General features: G+C 33.9%; 1 protein-coding gene across 14 annotated transcripts in view; it reads right to left on the reverse strand.

Annotated features, from left to right (window-relative positions):
* Positions 1 to 23,735, reverse strand: part of MYCBP2 (MYC binding protein 2) — a 258,985-nt gene that overhangs the window by 195,919 nt on the left and 39,331 nt on the right. For all 14 annotated transcript variants that reach the window (XM_035704586.2, XM_049099236.1, XM_049099235.1 and 11 more), the window contains exons 4-11: positions 21,694 to 21,847; positions 17,223 to 17,419; positions 8,874 to 9,116; positions 8,587 to 8,658; positions 6,919 to 7,015; positions 2,927 to 3,000; positions 2,650 to 2,788; positions 785 to 861 (exon numbers count right to left, since the gene is read on the reverse strand). In XM_035704586.2, coding sequence (XP_035560479.2) covers positions 785 to 861; positions 2,650 to 2,788; positions 2,927 to 3,000; positions 6,919 to 7,015; positions 8,587 to 8,658; positions 8,874 to 9,116; positions 17,223 to 17,419; positions 21,694 to 21,847 — 1,053 coding nt within the window. The remainder of the gene's footprint in view (positions 1 to 784; positions 862 to 2,649; positions 2,789 to 2,926; positions 3,001 to 6,918; positions 7,016 to 8,586; positions 8,659 to 8,873; positions 9,117 to 17,222; positions 17,420 to 21,693; positions 21,848 to 23,735) is intronic.

Here is a 23,735-nt window from a genome sequence, read left to right on the forward strand (position 1 = left end):
AGTTCCTTTTAGAATAGTGTACCAGGTTTCACATGAGAGGAAAAAAAAAAAAAACTTCATATCTTACTGAAAAACAAAAATAACAAAAAACCAAACTGTTTTTATACTATTCAACTTCTGTGAGATCTGCAGGAGAAAAATATACATATTTTTCCTAAAGATCCAGTTCTTAATAGCTTTTTCATATCTATGCAGGATATCTATAATCTTGCATTATAAGTCTCCTGAATAGATATGAATAAATATGCTTCACAAATATAATCTCACAATAGTAGAAACATGATAAAATTCTCAACTTTTTTCCCTATGTAAAAAACACTACATACAAATATACCATAACTGTCTAATAATTTTAATTTTCAAAATTCTCTTAATTACCTTATTTTATACTCATATCCAAGATAAAAAAGAGGCTTCTATTTCTATAGATTGACCTCTACAATCTGTGACTTAATTATAATTACTCCTACTGCAATAAATATGTGCTCATCAATGAACTCAAAATGTGAGTTCATTCTAACTCAAAAAATTGCTAGGTGCTCCATAAGTAAAATGAGCATTTATAAAAATGCTAACATTTCATAAAGTTTTACAGTCATATGTCACAATTTTCTTTTGTACTATTTCAATATAAAATTTCACCATATTAAAAAATAATTTAAAATCAAAATTTTAAAATACTATGTTTCAAGACATGAACCATGTAAACTAATCAACTGATTATACCAATTGAGTATCTTGTAAAGAACAATATGTTTATTTTTAATCCCAAAAAGTAATTTACCTTTCCACTTGATGTTTTCATTAGTGCAAACTCTCGTCCTGCACCAAGAACTGCTGACTCCTCATCAAATCCTGTACCTGATAAAGAAAACTAATAAATACTACTATATCGTTAATATGAGTAATATAAATCATAATTTTGCACTATTTTTAGTAATTAAAAAGTCAATTAAACCTTTCAAAAATAAGGGTAACAATACTTGTTAAATCACTATTTTGCACATCTGAAACTAATATAGCATTGTGTGTCAACTATACTTCAATTAAAAGAAAAAACAAAAAATAATAATAAAAATAAAAGAAAATACAAGATGACAAAATGTCATACACTGGACTTTTTAAAACAAATTAACAACAACAGATACACTACCTTCAAAGAAAAATAAAATTACCAGAAATTTTTTAATTTGTTTCAAACTAGCACCAAATTAATTTTTTAAACATAAAAAAATGTTTAAACGATGTTAGCAATATTCCTTGAATGAATGAATGAATGAATTTTTATTCATTGAGCATTATTAGGTATCAGGCATTACAGAGTACCATGAACTTTATCCTATTGGATACTCACAACCATACTGCCTGGTTTACAAATGAAGAAATATGAAGCTTGGTGAAGTTAGTCCAGACACAGATTCATTTAAGCTTGAACAACATCATGCAGATATTAGAATTAAGGTATATCAAATTCTTTATTCCATGTTTTTCTACAGAAGAACATCTCATGTAGCTACTCCATCAATTTGAATACATATTTGTGCACATAAAGACCCTGATGCACATTTTCAAATTGTGAAACTATGAGTAAATAATTATATATGACATATTTTATGACTAATTATACAAACTCCTAATTAGTTTATGGGTATTTAAATTTAAAAAAAAAACTGTAATTTCAACTCCATACTTTTCTATGAAGAATTACAAAAACACTAAATAATTAAATAAAATATGCAAAGTAAATCACTCATGCGAAGTTTATTCAATTTAATGAGATAATAGTCAAAAAAGGTGGATTCATGCAAAGAATCCCACAAGTAAAAATGGCCCCATTAAACCTGGAAGAGCATGACAACCCAAAATTGAGAGCCTTGTGGGAACAAAGATCCCTTTGTGTCTGTTTTTAAAGATTTTATTTATATTCATGAGAGACACACACAGAGAGACAGAGACAATACAGAGGGAGAAGCAGGCTCCCTATAGAGAGCCTGATGTGGGACTCGATCCCAGAACCCTGGGATCACAACCTGAGCCAAAGGCAGATGCTCAACCACTGAGCCACCCAAGTGCCCAGAACTAAGAATCCTAAGTACTACTATGACACTGTAAGAGCACAGTAGTAGACCGAGAAATACTGTGTCTCTATTTCTGTATCCAAATGAAAGATTATTAATCAGTTTGTTAGGCCAATTACCATTTTCACAATCTATGAGATCATTCTATGGCTATGTTGAAAATCTGTTCAAATAACGATCAAAGGTTTCAATGAGAGAACTATGTTTATTAATGTAGTAATATTTACAATATAAGTTTTGAAAATTTTAAGTAACTGAATAAAGATAAAACATAAAAATCTATAATTCTTAGTAAATTAAGTTTCTTTTCATTTGCTCTATTCAAAATGAAAATAGAAAATTAATAGTTACTTCCTTAAAATGGTGTTCATATAACACACTGTTTAAAGGCTATATTTTCTAGTCACTTTTAGATATTAATTCGTAAGTAGCTTTGTGGTAACAGCAAAGTAACTGCCAAAATATTACTGCTCAAAACAAAAAATATACTGCTCAAAAGACAATTAGTTTTCAAAAGAATAAAAAATATGAAAATTTAAATATGGGAGAAAGGCTTATTTGGCTATCTTACTTATAATATGCAAGTCCTTTTCCAGATCAAATAGTGAGATACCACAGGCATGTAGACATTTTCTGGCCAGTTTAAGTTGTAATTCTTGTTGTAGCACAGGTTCAGTACTTGTGGCAAATATTCTGACAACAAAGCCATCCTGAAAGAAATAAAACATTCAGAGTAATATTTTGTATTAACTTGTTTTTCAAGGCTCTCTATTGTCTAATTAAGGTCAAATAATTCATGAAAAAGGGGATCTCGTTTATACTAGCTATTCATGATTCAAAGTACTTACATCTCTTGAAGCAGCTATCTGATTAATATATTCTCCATCAGTGAATAAAATATTTTGACCTTCAGTGTGGCAATCTGTACAAAAAAAGGAAAAACTAATTATATTACAATATAACCAAACAGCTCATAAAATGACTTTATTCCTCTGTTGGAAGTCAGAATGAGAGTTCTCCACGCAATAAGGATAAACTTAAACTCAAAGGGATACTGTGCTTTTTAATAAAGAATTACAAATTAGCAGGAACTAAATAATTCAACTACTATTACTTATTACATCTGTGCTTACATTTATAAATCTTCCATAATCAAGGACCTGAAAGCCCACCTAATTTCAAAATGAATTAGTATTGGATGTAGTTTGATAATAAACATGCACCATGGTAAACAAACTATGTTGGTTATAATCATTTCAATACAATCACATGCGATGTAGGCAACACTCTACTCTCAGACATACATCACAGTCATTAGTGTCACAGAAAAATACATATAGACCTAAAAGCTTCTGCATTTGAGGTCTATGGTATCCAACTACAGATATCCCTTGCTTTATTAAACAGAATAGGTTGTACAGTTTTCACTTTGAAGTTTGTTATTCCCAGCATTTTTAGCATTTGATATGCTATACGTTTTTGTGGGTTTGTGTTTTTTTTTGTTTTTAGTAAACTCAATGCCCAACATGGGGCTTGAATGACCCCATTACCAACAGTCACATGCTCTACTGGCTGAGCCCGCCAGGTGCCCCATAGCATGCTATACATTTTTAAATGTTCATACGCTTTGTAGAACAAACACATCTAAGCTTATGTATTTCCTTTGTCTGTAAGTGTTCACATATTTTGGCTGGAATAATGTGTTTTGTCAATACTATATGGATCTCTGTGGAACAGTGCATATATACTTTGATCAAAATAATGCACAAGTGCCACTATAACAAGGGATACCAGTATTACAGAAGGACCACTGGGACATGTGTTAGTGATTGCTATTAAATAACATGAAACTACAAGCAAAATCAATATCTAAGTATAAACTATATATTTTCGGAAAAACAAATGTTCAGCAAGCAAGTTTAAGAGCACACACACTTCCCAAAATAACTGCAGAGAACTAGGATGAATCTCTCCATTAATTACAATACAAAAAAAAATTTTATTTCATTTCTATTTGCACCTGAATCAACAAAACATAAAATTCTGGTTTTGGAATGCAGTAATGGAGCCCACCCAAATAAGCTGGATTACTCCATATCTTTGCCCAGGAGCTTCATACTAGCATACTTCCTTATTATAAATACGCAAAACACAGGCAGACCCTTACCAAATAGAGAATTCAGTGATCACAAACTGGAAATAGAAACTGGGAGACAAGGCCCACTGGTAGCCCAAGAGACTTGGTAATCAAAGAGAGGAGAAATCGAAAGAAAGAGTTCCTAGTCCACTGTACAGAATACAAAGAGGCGCAAGAAAGATGCTTCTCAAGCTCTAAGCAGTAAGATTTTAAACTAAAAAGCAAAGAAGAAAAACTCATTATAATTTCAGATAAATGCAGGGGTGAGGAGTGAAGCGGCGCAAGAAGACTGGCAAAAATTCTCATGATCTGAGGTAATCTGTCACCAGACACGGAGAGTAAATGACATAAGGGTACAATATAAAAGATAAGCCAACATATAAAGGCTAAAATGACAATGGGGAAAAAAGTATTCTAATTTCATCAATACTAGGTTGAAAATAACTTATTTATAAGTTAGAATCAAAGACAGGTTGGAACGAAGCTCAAGGAATTATCAGATTTATGTCAATTTTAAATATGGTATATTCATTAGCATCTATGAACCTGACAATTTACTTCTGCTCTGTCTGTATGTGAAAACTACAGAGTTGCCCCTAGCAATGGAGAAAAAAGTGCTATTGAATAAACTGCAGTGCAGATCAAAGATATGGAAAAATGATGATAGGCTTCTTCAGGCTTGAGGGCAGGTCTTCCTGCTGCATGATTTCAAAAAGATCTTCTCCTTATCCTTTCTTTATCCAGCATGTAGTAAGACAGCATCTTCAGGAAAATATCAAGCAACATCTGCCAGTTAGGAAGACACACAGCACAGGACTGTCCTCCCAAAATTTGACTCATTCTTCACCTTGTATATAGTGCGTATTTATGAAACAAGAAAGCCACACTTGTACCGTTAAAAGTTGCACTTCTTATGTTAAATGATGTAGTGATTTAAACTGAATAAAAACATTAGCAAGTCATTTTTTATCATGTTGGAATAAATAAAACAGCTATAGGTAAACCATTTTCAAATGATCTTCTCAGTCACAATCTTTATTAATTGATCAGGGTTTCTCAAAAGTAAATTCTTTATATTAGTATTCACTTGTTGGGGGAGGAGGGGTGTATTTAAGAATTTTTCTTCTGGGATGTTATTCTAAAATAGCATGAACAGAGTGACAGGGATGCTCACTACAGTGTAATTTATATGGTAAAAAATTGGAAGGAACTTCTATTCCAATATATTAATCAATGAAATATATTTTGTAATATAATTTTGTGAAAGACTATTTAATGGTCTAGAAATATATTCAGCATATTAAGTGAAAGGGATAGGTTAAAATGCATTAGGCTGCATATGACCTCTTTTTTTATTACACTATCCATTCATACACAGGAAAAAGACAAGGTATTTACCAATATGCTAATAGTGTTTATATATGGGAAGTAGGGTGGCAATTAATTTTGATTTTTTTTGCTTATAAGATACTTATACAATAAATGTGATTTTTAAAAATATAAGTATGTATGTGTATCTATATCTATATCTACATAAGAGGGTGCCTGTAATTATTTTAAAATTAACATCATCACCATCATCACCAGAGACATGTTGGTCGAAGATTTGTGGTGATTTAAAAAAAGAAAAAGAAAAAAACAAAACAAAACCCTGTAGGTATATCTGAAAATAGATAGTTATTTACAATATGGCTTTAATAAGTTATCTGTTTTCCAAAGTAGCTTTTTTTGTGTGAAACACATATGAAATGTGGCATTTACCTTAACACAGTGTCATGTACACTAATTTGGATATATTATGTGTATAGCAATGTTCGAATAAATGTTTGATGAAGTTATAAGAATGATTTAAAAATTAACAAGCAGCTTGGGAGCAATTATCCTTCCCAGTGTATTCTTCAGAAATAGTTCTTATCTGGTCAAGTGCTTAGAAGTAATATATTGCTGCTTTCCATGAAATAATTGATAGACACATTAAACATTTAAGATTTTAATATTAAGCAAACTCCTTCATTATGCATTAAAGATATATACAAATTGAAGGACCTTACAATGGATAATATATTATACGTTTTCCCAGTGTTCTACAAAATTTAAGATCCACTACCCAGACTTTAGACAATGGTTTAAGTGATAAATATGTATGTACAACTTCAAAATTAAAGCAAAATGAATTATGTCCAAAGTGCTTTACCAGAGTATTATTAAAATGTGTAAATGATGGAATTAAAAAAAATTCCTGATCCATTCTAAAATGTTTCCAAAATTCATTAATATTAAGAGGAAAACCTAAAGTGCACTGTTGTTAAAGTAGTAATAAAAATCAATAGAGGGTTCTTCATATCAAGTTATAGGAAAGCCAGAGTAATACTTTTATTAGGAACAACAAAGTAACCTCAACCCCATTAATTCAGGAGCTGAAACCATCTTGGTGGGGTGAGCATGAGAGATCAGGTTGCAGATGCGCAGTGATTTGAAAACAAATTTTAAAACACTTTATACTATATTGCTCATGTCTGTTTTCCTAACATGCATTAATTTTATATAGACTATAAAATGATTCGTATGTCAAGATTTTTTTCACCCTAATGTAAGCAATCACTATTCCTTGCTAATCACTTTTTATATATCCAAATGGTCTAACATGCATATCTCTTAAAATCACCTGTGGAAAAAAAACAAATGGCTAACTGAATAACATACCTGGTAAAATTACAGTACCATCCTGTTCCAGTGTTTCAGGGCTTATTCTTATGGCTGTCATGCTGTGGTTATTCACATCTCTATATAATAAAAAACCCTGAAAATAACAAAAAATTTTGCTGTTAAGTGTTAAAATATTTTTTCACTAGCTACTTGGCAGAAAGAGCAGTCACACATATCTATACAGTTTTTTGAGGTATGGTAGTATGTAAATATTAATGTCTAAAACAGATTAAAGATTAAAAATATAAGAACATGGGTATGCTTTAATAAAAGGAAGAATTGTACACTACTGGGTATTAATTTAACTTATTACATTCTCACATACATCTATTAGATATACCACACAGGGCAATATGGACATTTTGTTCAAATTATTTTATCACTTGCCAAGTAAATAAGAGAAATGACCACTGCTGCTTCAAAAAATACTTTAAGGAAAAATAGCTTTAGGAGTTTGGTTAATATTTAGGAATGAAGAGGGTGGTGGCTTTAGATGGAACAATATGCCATGGAACTATTTCCATGTCCTTATTTCTTACATAAAATACTATACTGGCAAATAAAAATTCAATAAGATGTTTTGAACCAAGTTTTAAGAGATAATCACTAATTAATTTGACATTTAAAATTTAATTTCAAAATCTCCCTAATAGTGGATATAGAATTTATTTTTCATATAACAACAATTTCTTTAATTTTCAAAATATTTTCATTTTTTATGATTTGATGATGATGAGCAGCTGTGAGCTGAGCAAAACAGGTATGCAGGAATATCTTTATTCTATATCCTTCCACAAGGCAGCTTGGACTTTACCTCTCGGGAAGGGATAGTATGGAAATAAACCCTTGTGGCCCTTTGTCTATCCTTCATCTGCTTCTCTCCATGGGAGGTGCAGTAAGGTATCTGACTGCTGACACCCATCTGGCCATATTAGTCAAATGATGAGATCACGCATTAAGAAAGCAACATAGCCTAACTTTTTTCTCTTTTGTGATCCTCCATATAGGAATCTATTCACTGGGCAGATCACATACTGTTTCCTGGAAGGTACTGATCCAGACTTATAATGACGGGTCTAGTACAAGAAGCTCTAATTTGGACTCAGATCACAGATACAGTCCCAATTCATATTTGCAAATGGTAATGATGGTCTCTGATTCTTATCTAGAAAAATACTTAAAAAAAAAAAAGATTTTATTTATTTATTCATGAGAGACACACAGAGAGAGAGGCAGAGACATAGGCAGAGGAAGAAGCAGGCTCCATATGGGAAGCCCGATGCAGGACTTGATCCGGGGACCACGGGACCACGCCCTGAGCCAAAGGCAGACACTCAACTGCTGAGGCACCCAGGTGTCCCTAGAAATACACTGAAATAAGAACTCCAACAGAAGACATTTTTATTCCCATTTTATAGCTAAATAACAAGGATCAAATAAGTTAACTCAATTGTCCAAAGTCACTCAGCTAGGAAAGATCAGGGCCAGAACTAAAAGTAAACCTCTTATAAATTCGAAGCCAATGATCTTTATATTACACTGCATCACTGTTATTAGCCATAATATTAAAAAATACACTACATCTGTTTAAACAGAAGTGATATTATTTATCGATCAAACAAGTACAAGCCAGAAAAGTTTGGTTTATTGTGGATATTCTCTTACCTGAGCATATCCTAACCAAGATTTTTTTTCTTTTCTGTTTCGGATGCGAGATGTAGAATTATATATATGGCCCTGCAAAGTAACAAAAAACAGTCCATGAACAGTTTCATAATTAATAATCGATGAAAAACACCACAAATGGATTTTTAATATTTATGTTTCCATCATGATTTTCAAAGAAATATTACATTAAAATTAAATAGTACTCTAAAAATGAAACTGAGAACACACAATTCAGGATGGACATAACTTCTGCTATAAGTAAGAACTATAAGAAATTACATTACCCTAACTGTTCCACTGTATCCAGAGCCTATTTTGTATAATCCATCCTTGCATAACAGATAAAGAAAAAATCCATCATTCTGAAGTAAACACTGATCATCTTCATCAACGGATATTTCTTTTAATGGCCACTTGTGCATTAAAGCTGCTTTCTTAATGCCATTGCTAAACCAGTCCTGAATTTGAATTTTTCCCACCAACACTGCTTGTACACTTCTCTGTAGTGAATTTAGTATCGTTGGCACCTATTTGAAAGATAAGAAACAAATAAATATGTATTTTTAAATGTCCCAAACACGAAACAGGTGAAATAAAGATATTTCAGTAATACATGATCATTTATAAGAAAATAAATTGTTCAGAATGATCATGGTTTGACACATCAGTAAAAAGCACTAACTATAGGAACTTATCTATAAGAAGCAGATCTCAAGCAGCCCAAGATAAAAATGTCAAATCCAAAGAATATTAACTTGCACTTTTGGTTCAAAACACTGAAATATGCATCTTTCTCCAAAACATTCAATAACCAGTTCTGCCTACGATTTCAAGTTTTGTGGATGGAAACATACTACACTAGTAAAAAGTATGAACACTGGATATAAATAAAATTATATTGATTAGAATACACACAAGCCAAAATATCTTTTGAATGATTTCATACTTATTAATAATATCCTTTATCACAACAAAGCACAAATTTAAACATGAGAGAACGTTGTGGTGTGCCTTCTACAGATGAAATAAAATTTCCAATGTTTCTCTTCTACTTTGTTTCTCCATTATGAGTACTGTCCATCAAATTCAGCAATATTCCATGAAATGAAAACTCATTTGTGTATTCATTCACAGCATTAATTTAACCAGTATTTATCAAAGACATGCTAAATACCTGGCACTGTAACTGAGTCACCAGCATGGGAATTTTGTTCCTCATCTTTTGTCTTTCTTTTACCACATTCAACAACATACCCAGCCCCCAGGGCACCACCAGCCATAGTTCTACAGCTGCACTGTCCAATATGGCAGCCATTAGCCACATGTGACTACTGAGCTCTTGAAATGTGGTTAGTGCTTTAAATACAAAATACAGACTGGATTTTGAAGACTTAGTATAAAAACAAGAATACAGAATTTTAATAATAATCTTCTTACATTAACTACATGTTGAAATGATTTTGTGGGTATATTGAGTTGAGTGAAATACCTCATTAAAATAGCTAACCACACCTGTTTCTTTTTACCTTTTTAATTTGGCTAATAAAAAACTTTTAATTACATATGTAGACTACATTATATTTCTATTGGGTAGCATTTTGTAGAGGGAAGAGCTTTCACAGTAGTAAGTGACCCACTTTTCACAGATACATTCTCTTCCCCTTCTAGTTCTAAGGCCACTGACTTAACCAAATTATACAATTTCTTACATATAATAATTTATAACATATACTATATATAATAAAATTATACAGAACATATATGTAGCTGAATACTACAAATTTTCTCCCTAGAAGCAGCTATATTAATCTTAAACTTTTTTACCTAGAATATCCACATTCCTATTTATTATGCCAAAGCTTCTACTGTTAATTTTTTTGCTTCAGATATTTTCTCTGTTGGTGCCTATAATGAATGATGATGCCCCTCCTTCTGTCCCAAATACTCAAAATTGAGCTATATGATAATTTCTGGTTAAATTAGTATTCAAAGTTCATTTATTATGACTGTATAATCATGATTCATGAACCAAAAACTGTGTTAACATACTACATTTCTCTCCTTGTGTAATTTTCTTTTTGTTAAGTCAACAATTGCCCTATTTTTGCATTTGCTAAGTTTCCTCTATATCTACCCCTAAGTGTTCCCCATGCTCCCCTTAATAAAGTCAAACACACCATTTCTACTTTTCCCACTTGGCGACACACCTCATGAGACGCTGCTCTGGTCTAGACTAAGGAAGAGGCAGGTGCAGAAGTCAAAATTGTTCTCTATCTTGCCTATTCCAAAGTATCTTCATCAACCTTCAAACACGACTGCTGGTTGAGAAGTACCGAACATCATTTTCTCGCAGAACTTTGAAAGCACTGTTATTTTCTATACCAGAGTTGCTTTTGAAAAATCCAATGCCATTCTGCTTCATCTTTGTTACATAATGTCTTTGCTCTCTGGAACCTTTATTATCTGTTAATTAACAGTGTTCTGATTTGCCAAGCTGTATCTTGGTAGGAGTCTTTGTTTCATATTGAATGTTGGACATTCAGTGTGTGTTCTGTCAATCTGAAAATGTGTATCTTCCAGGTATAGGAACTTTCCTTGTAAGATTTCTTACTTCCTTCTCTCTGCTTGAATACCTATTTGGTAATGGATTTCCTGGTTAAATCCTCGAATTTTATTTTATTTTATTTTATATCACCTATTTTCTCTGTCTTTTCTATTTTCTGGAGACTGCAACCTGATCTTCTAACCCTTCTAATTTTATTGCTAGCTGTCTTAACTTACAAAAATTCTTTCCCGTTCTCTGAGTTTGTTTTTTTTTTAAATAGAATATTGGTTTTAATATAAGTAGGCTTCTTTTATTCCTCATTGAAATATTACAGGCAGCCCGGGTGGCTCAGCGGTTTAGTGACGCCTTCGGCCCAGGGCATGATCCTGAAGACCCAGGCTGAGGTCCCACGTCAGGCTCCCTTCATAGAGCCAGCTTTCTACCTCTGCCTGTACCTCTCTCTCTCTCTCTGTCTGTCTCTCACTAATAAATAAATAAATAATTTATTTATTAATAATTATTATTTATTAATAATAAATTCTTTTAAAAAATTATAAAAAAGAAAAAAGAAGTATTACAGCTTTCTTAGAGCTTCTTCTGTTCTCTATATTCTTTTTATCCAAAGTGTCTTTTACTATTATTATTGATTTGGAGGATTTGTTTTTCCATGTTAGCCTAGTGGCACTTGGTCGTACACTTTGTTTTCCTGCTGCAGTATTTTAATTATTTTTGTTATTTTGTTTGTTTTAATTATTTTTGTTATTATTTTGTTATATAACAATTATTTTGTTATTTTTGTTTGGTTTTAGTATTTCAAGTTTTTATTTAAATTTTAATTAGTTAACTTATAGAGTAATTTTAGTTTCAGGAGTAGAATTTAGTGATTCATCACAAGTGCCCTCCTTAATACCCATCACTCATTTAGCCCATCCCCCCCAGGCAACTCCCCTCTAGCAACCCTCTGTTCTCTGTAGAGAACAAAATAGTCTGTTTTGTTCTCTGTAGAGAACAAAATAGAGTCTGTTTTATAGTTTGCCTTTATCTTTTTTTCTTTCCTCTATGTTCATCTGTTTTGTTCCATATATCAGCGAAATTATGATTATTTGTGTTTGACAGTATTATTATTTCACTTAGCATTATACTCTCTAGATCCACTTATGTTGTTGCAAATAGCAACATTTCATTCTTTTTGGTGGCTAAGTAATATTCCACTACACTCTCACACACACACACCCTATTATCTTCTTTATGCATTCATCCGTTGATGGACATTTGGGCTCTTTCCATAATTTGGTTATTGTTGATAATGCTGCATGTAAACATCAGGGGCATGTGCCTCTTTGAATCAGTATTTCTGTATCCTTTGATTAATCATCTAGGGGTGCAACTGCTGAGTCATAGGGTAGTTCTATTTTTAACTTTTTTGAGAAACTTCCACACTGTTTTCCAAAATGGCTGCACTAGTTTGCATTCCCACCAACAGTGTAAGAGGGTTTCCCTATCTCTGCATCCTCACCAACATCTGTTCTGACAAATGTCAGGTGATATCTCACTGTCGTTTTGATTTGTATTTCCCTGACAATGAGTGACTTGGAGTATCTTTTCATGGGTGTGTTAGCAATCTGTATGTCTTCTTTGGAAAAAATGTCTACTTACCTCTTCTCTCATTTCTTTTTTTTTTTTTTTAAAGATTTTATTTATTTATTCATGAGAGACACAAAGAGAGAGGCAGAGACATAGGCAGAGGGAGGAGAAGTAGGCTCCATGCAGGAGCTTCATGTGGGACTCGATCCCAGGACCCCAGGATCATGACTTGAGCCAAAGGCGGCATTCAACCACTGAGCCACCAGGTGCCCCTCTTCTGCCATTTCTTAACTGAATTATTTGTTTTTGGGGTACAAACTCATTCTATGAGGCCGGCATTACCTTGATTCCAAAACAAGACAAAGACCTCACTAAAAACGAGAATCAGGCCAATATCCCTGATGAACATGGATGCAAAAAAACTAAACAAGAGCAAATCGAATCCAACAGCATATTTAAAGAATCATTCATCATGGTCAAGTAGGATTTATTCCTGGGCTGCAAGGGTGGTTTGATATTCACAAATCAATAGGCGTGATACACCACATTAATAAAAGAAAGGATAAGAACTATATGATCTTCTCAATAGATGCAGAAAAAGCATCTGACAAAATACAGCATCAATTCTTGATAAAGACCTTTAACAAAGTAGGGATAGATGGAACATGTCTCAACATCATAAAGGCCATATATGAAAGACTCACAGCTAATACAATCTTTGATGGGAAAAAACAAATTTTTGCTCTGTGGTCAGGAATTAGTCAGGGATATCCACTGTCATCAACATTACCTAACATAGTACTGGAAATCCCAACCTCAGCAATCAAACAAAAAGAAATTAAAGGAATCCAAATCGGCCAGAAGTCAAACTTTCACTATTCTCAGGTGATACAATACTCTATGTAGAAAACCTGAAAGACTCCACCAAAAAATTGCTAAAACTGATACATGAATTCAGTCAAGCCATAGAATACAAAATCAATGTACAGAAACCTGCTGCATTTTAATACAGCAATAATGAAGCAACAGAAAAAGAAATCAAGGAATTGTCCAATTTATAATTGTACCAAAAACCGTTAAGATACCTAGAAATAAATCTAACCAAAGAGGTAAAAGATCTTCACTCCGAAAACTACAGAACAGATGAAAGAAACTGAAGAGGACACAAAGAAATGGAAAAACATTCCATGCTCATGGAGTAGAACAAATATCGTTAAAATGTCTATATTGACCAAAGTGATCTACACATTTAATGCAATCCCTATCAAAATACCCGCTAGCATTTTTCACAGAACTAGAACAATCCTAAAATTTGTATGGAACCTCAAAAGACCCCAAATAGTCAAAGCAATTTTGAAAAAGAAAAGCAAAGCTAGAGGCATCACAATTCCAGACTTCAAGCTATATTACAAAGCTGTAATCATCAAAACAGTATTGGCACAAAACAGACACACAGATCATCAATTAAAGAGAACAGAAAACCAGAAATGGACCCTCGACTATATGGTCAACTAATGTTTGACAAAACAGGAAAGATTATCCAGTGGAGGAAAGAGAGTCTATTCAACAAATGGTGTTGGGAAAACCGGACAGCCATATGCAGAAAAATGAAACTGGACCATTTTCTTACATCATACACAAAAAATAAACTCAAAGTAGATGAAAGATCTAAATGTGAGACAGAAAAACCATCAAAATTCTAGAGGAGAACGCAGGCAACAACCACTTCGACATCGGCTGTAGCAACTTCTTACTAGACACATCTCTGGAGGCAAGGGAAAGAAAAGCAAAAATGAACTACTGGGATTTCATCAAGATAAAAAGCTTCTGTACAGGGAAGGAAACAATCAACAAAACTAAAAAGCACCCGTCAGAATGGAAGAAGATATTTGCAAATGATATATGTGATAAAGGGTTAGTATCCAAAAATCTATAAATAATTTACCAAACTCAACACCCAAAAAACAAATTATCTGATTGTACACTTATTTTTAAGAGTAAGCTACTAAAAAACTGGTAGGAAACTTGGCATGAGTAGACAGGATTTGTCAGATCACCTGATTTGAGCTCACCTCAAAAACGATCACACTAAGTAAGATTGGGAGTTTCATTGGAGGACTCCTCCCTCACCTCCATCTCTCCACCAAATGTCTGCATTTGTGGATCTTTTCTCACTCTTTCTCCAAAGAAGAATCTGCCAGTCTTTTTCCTAAAAGCTATAATAAGTCTATGGCCAGTGTTCTGGAAACAAGATTAAGAAACTTCATCATCAATACAAAGATTTTCATTTAATCTCCATTTTCGCCCAGCTCCTATTTCCACTCTCAACTGTAGTTAGTTTCCCTGGCCTCTCTAGTTCAGTCTCTTCAGACAGCAAACCTATCTCTGGGGGTATGAGAAAACAACAGCTGCTTGGCTACAAAGGGCAAAAGAACAGCTCTGGGGTTCTCTACCTTCTGTTACATAGATTTCTAATGAATTTTTAGCTCTGCCCTCACCACCTATTACTACTAATTCCAAATCCCATCTGGAATTTTAGGTGAAAATCAATGTACTTTCTATGGGAATTAGCCTCTTAAGACAATTTAAGCTTTCTCCAATTTCTATTTTTTCAAAAATATGTTCCATTCTTAAAAATCTAAACTTAAAAAAATTCCTTTATTATAACCTTTGTGGAGACTAGGAAGGAAGCAGAAATTAACATGTTTCTTCAACATAACTCTATTTCTCTCATGCTTTCTAAAAATGTACTAAAGTTTTAAGACAACCCAGTACTACAATAAGAAGTCTCAGATTTCCTCCTTTTCTCTCCTATTGATTTTCTCTCACCAACACTGTGGCAGGACCTAGAGAATTTATTCTGATAAACTAGACTTCCTTATTCTGAGGATTCTATGTCATTTACCAATTTTGGAAAACCTTACATATTATTTCAAGTACTGCTCTACACAAATGCATTATTGCCTTGTGAAACTCAAATTAAGTTGATACACCAGGCTTTCTCATTCTCCATTCACATTTCTTATTTTGCCTTTTGTATCTTCTTTGTCTCTCTGTGTTGCATTCTGAATAATTTCTTCCTCTTTTATTTTATTTTTTTTTAATTTTTATTTATTTATGATAGTCACAGAGAGAGAGAGAGAGAGAGAGAGAGAGAGGCAGAGACTCAGGCAGAGGGAGAAGCAGGCTCCATGCACCGGGAGCCCGATGTGGGATTCGATCCCGGGTCTCCAGGATCGCGCCCTGGGCCAAAGGCAGGCGCCAAACCGCTGCGCCACCCAGGGATCCCTCTTCCTCTTTTATATCCAATGGTTAACTCACCTTTAAAATTTCAGATTGTAATTATTTTATTTCCAGTTCAATCTGGTTCATTTTCTGACCCATCTGATTTGTTTTTATATTCTTATTCCTTAATTATACTTGTGATACTTGTATTAATTTACCATATTAAATATATATATGCGTTTTATATCTATTTCAAATAATTTCAATATATACAGACTAGGCAGGACTGATTCTGTTATATTTGTTTCTACTAACTCTGAATGATGGTGCTTTTTTTTTCTATGCGCTTTTTGTTTATTTGTGAACTCAGACGTGTTTTGTCTGTGGGAAGCCTTTGAAACCTGGAGTTCATTCCTCCAAAAAGGATTTTGGTCTTCTTCAACAAGATACCTTATTGTACTATCATCCCTGCCCTATTTTAAACTCTCAGCTTAAGCTTTTTGCAACAAGATAGGTAATATGCATTTGAATCTCAAAGAATTTGCAATGTTAGAGTTATATGTTCTCAGGAAAGATTTTTCTTCCTCCACCCATAGCCTGGTGAAGATAGTTCTGTAAAATGAAGTGAGTAGATGGAATGAGACCAAATCATGAAGAATACTATAAGCCATATTAAGATAGTAGGCTTTAATATGGTGTTGTGGAGGCTGGAGACAGGGATGCAGGGACAGGGCACGTCTATAGAGAACCTCAACCGCTGTTGATTCAGGGGATCTGGAGTTGTGCAAGGCCTAATGTTTAAGCATAATATTACAGTCACACAGATATGCATGCAAGTCCTGTCTATTAGCTGAAAGCTCTCGATATTAAAACTATACTAAACTTTTTTCAGTCTTCAGTAGTCCACTCCTCTTAATTCCATGCCTTAGTACATGGATACCAAGAACATTCTCCCTCCACATCCCCAACACTAACACCTCCTCTCTCTGGACTGGCAATTCAGCTCATCATTTAGATTGTACCTTAATATCCCCTGAGATGAATCTATACAGAAAAAAAAAGATACAAGAGTTTCTGCCAAACTTCATTTTACTACTTTATACACTGTAGATTATTTACACATCAACCTTGGATATATCAAATCACTATTAATTAGTGAGATAAAGCAGAGGATTCCTACTGACAGAAATTAAGGTGAGATTCAAACTTGGCATCTTGGAACCATCTAAGCAGCTCTAAGTGAAATACCTGTATTGGAAAAAAAAAAAAAAAGAAATACCTGTATTGTTTGGCAAGCATGGCTGCCATTGTTGGTTAGGATAGCAGAGATGGCCTGAAGTGTCCTTCCTGTTTCTCCCCAAGAAGCCACCAAACTAAAGAGGCAAGCACAGGAAAGTGCTGTCAAAGACTGTCCTGTGCTGTCATTCATTCCAGTACTTCGAACAGTGATTTCCAAAAGGAGCTGGAAGAGAGACTCTGTAAATAAAATAGAACTCAATTATATTCAACATACAGAACATCAATGTGTCTATTGATTTATTTTTACCTTGCCTCATTAAAAAAAAATATTTAAGACACCTAGGACACTTACTTTTGCACTACTTCCTTTCTAGTTACCCCTTTCCTCCCAAAGTTAGAATATTTATATAAAAAGGATCTCAGAGAACATTTAATTCAACCCCTTATTTTTGTAAATATAAAAATAGAATCTATCCCAGATTGTTTAAAAGAAACTTGTCTTGATCAATTCACACATTCAAGAAATATCCTCTCAAGTAACAGACTACTCACTGCACTTATTTTACCTTTTATGTTAAAGATTTTATTGTTTATTCATGACAGAGAGAGAGGCAGAGATATGGGCAGAGGGAGAAGCAGGCTCCCTCCGAGAAGCCTAATGTGGCACTTGATCCCCGGACCCTGGGATCATGACCTGAGCCGAAGGCAGATGCTCAAGCACTGAGCCACCCACCCAGGCATCCCTATTTTACCTTTTAGAGTGGGAAGAATACAAGCTTCTTAAAATGTTAGTATCAAGAAAATTATATATTTGCAAAACAAGAGAATACATAAAACACATGCTATCATTTGTCTTAAAGCTGCTTTATTGCTAACATAACAACAGTTCACATTTATAATTTATAAAGAGAGTATATAATTCATTTTATTCTGTAGAAAGACCTCCAAGTCAGTAGGACAGATACTCTCCCCCTTTAATGGACAATGAAATTGAGACAGGGAGATAAAGAGATTTTCCCGACATGATAAAGCCATTTAGTGGCAAAGATGGTAAAGTAACCCCTGAATGTCCTATGGCCACCAGAAATTTCCACACAAAATTCCCGGAACAACTTTGTCCAAGACTGAATCAACAGACTTCTGGGTATTTCTTCTGCAGAACGGAAAGGGAATTTGAAAATCCTTACAAGTGATCACTCCAGACAGAAAGAGAAAGAAAGAAAATCAGAAAAAAACTGCAAAATTGAGAAAGATAAAGGAGAGGGAAAAAGAAAACAAGAGAAAGAATTTGTGAACTGCAACTCTCTGGAAGTTAAAAGACCTTGTGGGGTTTGTTTGTTACCTCACAGAAGCCTAGCCTTCCTGTGCTCTTCTTCATTTCCTGTATCTCGCACACCAATGAAGCCCTGTCAAGTTCTCTTCCTAACACCTCTGCATGCTCTAGCAGGTCCTGACCGTCTTCCCAATCCGTGCTATCACCCACCACCTTGGACTCAGACTACAACAGTGTTCATAAACTAGCTTCTAGTTTCTCTGTTAACAGAGAACAGTGAATCTCTGTTCACTTTTGCCCTTTTATAGCCAAAGAGAATTTTTTAAACCCAAAATCTGTATTTTTATTTAAAATCCACTCATCCCTTTGTTTGTTCCTTCTTCCTTCATTCCGTTCTCCCTCCCTCCTTCACATGCCTGTGCATCCCACTCTCTCTCCTTCCCTTCACCTTTCCCTCCAACTTTCCTTCTTTCCCGTCATCCTTTCATCTGTCCCAACTCTGTCCATTCTACTTTCCATCATTATCCTTCTGGCCCTTCATCTTTAATTAGTCAGCAAATATTTACTGAATTCTTCCTGAACATGAGAAACTATTCTGGGTTGTGATAGTACTCTGGCAAACAAGGCAGAATGCCTGTCATCAAAAAAGTTAGATTTAAGGGGAATGGAACACTTTAAGCGCTATAAAATAAAGAACTTTTTTTAAAGCATCAGGAAATAGCGAATGACTTTCCATTTCTCCTAGAACAATAGCCATGAGGCTCCTGTAACACAGCCTATGAAGCTTCACATGATCCCGTCCCCGCCTCCCTCCTCACTCATGGCAAAGTCCTCCCTCCCTGACTCTCCATATTCCAGCCAGCCAATCTCTGTTCAGTCGTTCTCCTTCCTGTATCAGACACTTATTGCATGCTGCCCTTTCTGCCTAGAAATTCAGCAAACTCCTTCGTACTCATTCTTCAAATCTCCATCTTCAAGGAAGCCTGTTACAGACTCCCAGAACTCCCTCTACATTCCCCCATACTATTTACACATATCTGTAATCACACATGTCCAACTATCTGATGCTAAGTCCCATAATAACAGCAACAATGTCTGTATTGACCACCCCTGAATTTTACACTTTTAGCCCAGAACATAGGAGATACTATTACATTTAAGTGAAGACTTAAAAACATATATTCCAACCTTAAAAGAACAGAAAAATGGATGTAAGAAAAGTGATTTTTTTTTAACTAAACAATTTCTAAATCAAAATCCATTTGCTAAGAAAAGGAGCTTGGTGTATCCAGAAATACATATACACCTGTATTTTCCCTACCTGACAGTAATACATATATACCTATATTTTTATGAATAAAACCAAATTTTTTCATGAAAAAAACCTGAAGTGTATTAATGTGATTATGCTACTAGATTAAAGGAAAAAAGAGGCAGATTTCAACAGAAATTTAGTTTGAAAGAACCAAATTACATCTTTGAGCTAATTTAACAAAATAAGAAATATAAAATGATGGTAACTCCCTCAATAGAAAAATAAGTCAAAGCAGTGAAGAGATAAGAAATAGACACTAAAAGATAAAAGATAGACCAAAGAGGTATAGCATCATCTGAAACTGTTAACAAGGTAAAAAAAAAAAAACCCAGACATATTAATCAGGTAAAAGTTTTAATAAATAGAAGATGTTTAAGCTAAAGCACACATAATTTCAAAACCAGTATTAAGAACAAGATCTATTTTGAAAACAGTAAAGGAAAGGGAGTATTTAATATAGACTGGATACAAAACAAGCTGTGTAACAACTGATAAAAGACGATCGTATGCCAGAAGATCTAAGAAAAAGAAATGCTTAGCACGTTATTCAAAGTAACAAGTAAGATATACAGATTTTAGTGGATATTTTAAATATTTCAATTATTTGTTAATTGACAAACCAGAGCTAGAAACAGCAAAATATTCTCAAATAAAATCAATCAAATAAATAAAAGCTTTAGTAAGATGCTGTAATGCCAAATAAAGTGTCACAATAGTAATATGATCATTGATGTTACCAAAAGGAGAGTCAACAAGGTGCCTGCTTCTTACCATATGACAGCTTTTATTTAGTACTAGTATTTAATAACATGGGGCAGGGGAGGTATTGGTTTTTTAAAAATATTTAGCTTGTTTTCCTTGCAAGCACTCACCTCCCCCACTAAACCAAACAACAAAAAAATCAAACACAAAATCTAATCATCATGTGATCCCTCCCCCCTAAAAAACCACCCAAAACAAGACCAATGTGAGGTTCTCACATGTGGGTCTAATAAACACCAAACAGCCAACTAGAAAAAAAAGATCAAACTCTAGTCCACACCAGCAGTGTGGTTCCCAGGCACTAGCATATCACCCAGAAACCTTTCTAAATGCAAATTCGTGGGCCCCATGCTGAATCTACTGAATCAGAAAATTCACAGATAGGGCCCACATGACTCTGATATGAACTAATGCTTGAGATTTAGAAAAATCTAGACTCTCAAGGCCCATGGTTAGCGTCAGAGAAAAACAATTAGCCAACTGTTTTCAAATTTTTGCCCCCATCTCTATTTCTATTCTTTAGGAGCTCCTAACTTGCTTATATAGGATTATATGTTGAACCTCTATCAGTAACACAAAAGGTGTGCATTAATAAAATCCAAATACACTTTACAAAAAAGCAAGTATTTTTACTTATTGGAAGTTGCCACTAATCCACAAGGCATTATCTACAATAAAAATGGATTTTTATTTATAATGAATACCAAAGAAATGCCCTCTGTTGGGAAACTAGATGTGCTGTTTGGGTTGGTAGCATTTGTTTCCTCTCTTTCCACTTTTTTAACTACCCAGAATAACACATAAAGTTAGAGAAATTCAAAGTTTGCTATTTTGGCCTAAGGTTTAATTAGAACAATTTAAGTTAATGGTAACTATAGGGTTTAGGATTACTTCCGGGTTCCAAGGACTTATGTTTTGCTTTTTTCCCCATCATGACAATAATCAAGAAATGTCTGTGCATGAACTAGAGAAGTCTTAAACTGTAACTTTAGTAGAACATAGCAAAATACCTGAAAATTTATATCCCTGCTGTTTCAGTATCATACTAAAAACAAAAACACAAACAAAACAAAAACAAATGCATTACAGGCTGCTGCATATGCTTCATAGGAGAAGCTATTTAAATTTATAGATTTCATTCAATGCCCCCTGAGCACTTACCTAGGACCTCGGGTGGCTCTGACTGGAGGCCTTCTGGCTGCTGACCCTGAAGTACATTAAGCAGGGCCTGGAGACTCCTGAGGCACAAGGATGGATGAGAAAATCGTGTCTCCTTGATCAATTCAAAAACTTCACAAAGTCCAACCTCAATGATCTGTTTAAGATAAAAAAAATTTTGATATATATGTATATATACATATATACACACACACACATCTTCTAACAGGTAAGCTAATAATGCTTTCCAGGCAACTGAACCAGTACAGCCTATTTCCACAGCAAATGATTAATGCTGCCATATTTAAAAAGAAAAAGAAAAAACACATAAAAAAAAATAACACAACCACCCACATGTTTAATTTCAAGATTCAGTAAACTATCTAGTTATATGGAAGGTTAAAAAATAATGGCACTACTTTAAAAGTAGCTATAACATAAGGAAGCCATAACAAAATAAGATGAAAATTCTAAGACTGCACTAGATACCAGGTTACACTCACTCAGAAAAAAAAAAGAAAAAAAAAAAAAAAAACCTCTATTATTTTAAAAATTCATTTGGCCATACTCAAGTACAAATCAGCATTATTTCATTAAAAGTCATGATAACTCACACAGAAAAAAAAGTCAACATAACTCATTCAATGAAGAGATTTATTTTTTAAAAGATTTTATTTATTTATTCATGAGAGACAAAGGAGAGAGGCAGAGATGTAGGTAGAGGGAGAGGCAGGCTCCCTGCAAGGAGCCCAATGTGGGACACACACACACATACACACACGGACTTGATCCCAGGATCCTGAGCCAAAGGCAGACGTTGAGACCACTCAGCCACCCAGGCACCCCAATGAATATATTTAAAAAGCTTTTCATCTTAGCCCTCCCTATAAGGGCACAATCACAATAACATTATTATTTACTGATGGTGTTCCCTCATCTTCTAGGGTTTATCACAAAAAGAATTAAAAACTGCCTAATTAAAAGATCACTGCTATTTTTAGTTTAATTATCTTATCATTTCTCATCAGGACCAGGGAAAAATCTAACTCAGTATCTAGTAAAAGAGAAATCTGCAGCTAAAGATTGACAGAGAAATGTGATGACCTGGTAGTGGGAGATACCTTGAGAGGATTGACAGAACAACAGACAATGAAATTACATTTCTCAGTCAGTGCCAATATTTTAAGAAACAGATGTACAAGATCTTTTCAGAAGGTGTTAAATTATGTGGAGAAGCAACAGAAAAACTTAAAATAAGACTAATTAGTAGAAATGTATAAAAGCATTAATTCTACTGGACATAACAGCAAAAGAATATTCTCTAGGCTGAGATTTGTGCGTTAATTCATGTATTACATAAATATTTCATAAGCATTTATTTTGGGCAACTCACTACAGGATATAATGAAAATACACATTACACTAACCCGTCTTCTAAGAATTTATACTTTAACAGATATCCTTATACATGACTCTTACCCAGTGGAAACTTCTATCATAGCATTTATTATATTACAGTGTAGCTGACTATTTTTGTTTTCTTTTTTCTAACTGTGGTCTCCTTACAGACAAGGAGCATGTCTGAACTAGCTTGATATTGCCTTTAGCTAGCCCAGTGCCTGACACAATAGGCATATAATAAATTTGTTTAATTGCTCTCTCAGTTGTGTGCTAAAAACCACTGCAACTCAGATATATATTTTCCAGACAACAGTCAAATCAGCTGCAAGCAAGTTAGTTGCAGTTTTGATAATCATTTGCAAGGTTTCTAAAGAATACAGATGTGACTGAGAAGTCAAAATAACTAACAGGACTGTCTATAGAGAAGTTATCCAAAATCCTAGCAGACTTAATTATAGCTAAGATTACAGAAGTTGCTTGTATAAAGTTTCAACTGATTAAATGCATTAAGCAGTGAAAATTTTCCAGGTGATATAGTTTCTTTTCCTGGAATAAACTAAAATATAAAAACGTGCTATTCAAGATTTCTATCTGCTTATGTACTTACATGAAATGAATCTGAACTCAAGGATCTATTAAACACA

Source organism: Canis lupus, chromosome 22 (genome assembly GCF_003254725.2).
Source record: "Canis lupus dingo isolate Sandy chromosome 22, ASM325472v2, whole genome shotgun sequence".
Classification (NCBI taxonomy): domain Eukaryota; kingdom Metazoa; phylum Chordata; class Mammalia; order Carnivora; family Canidae; genus Canis; species Canis lupus.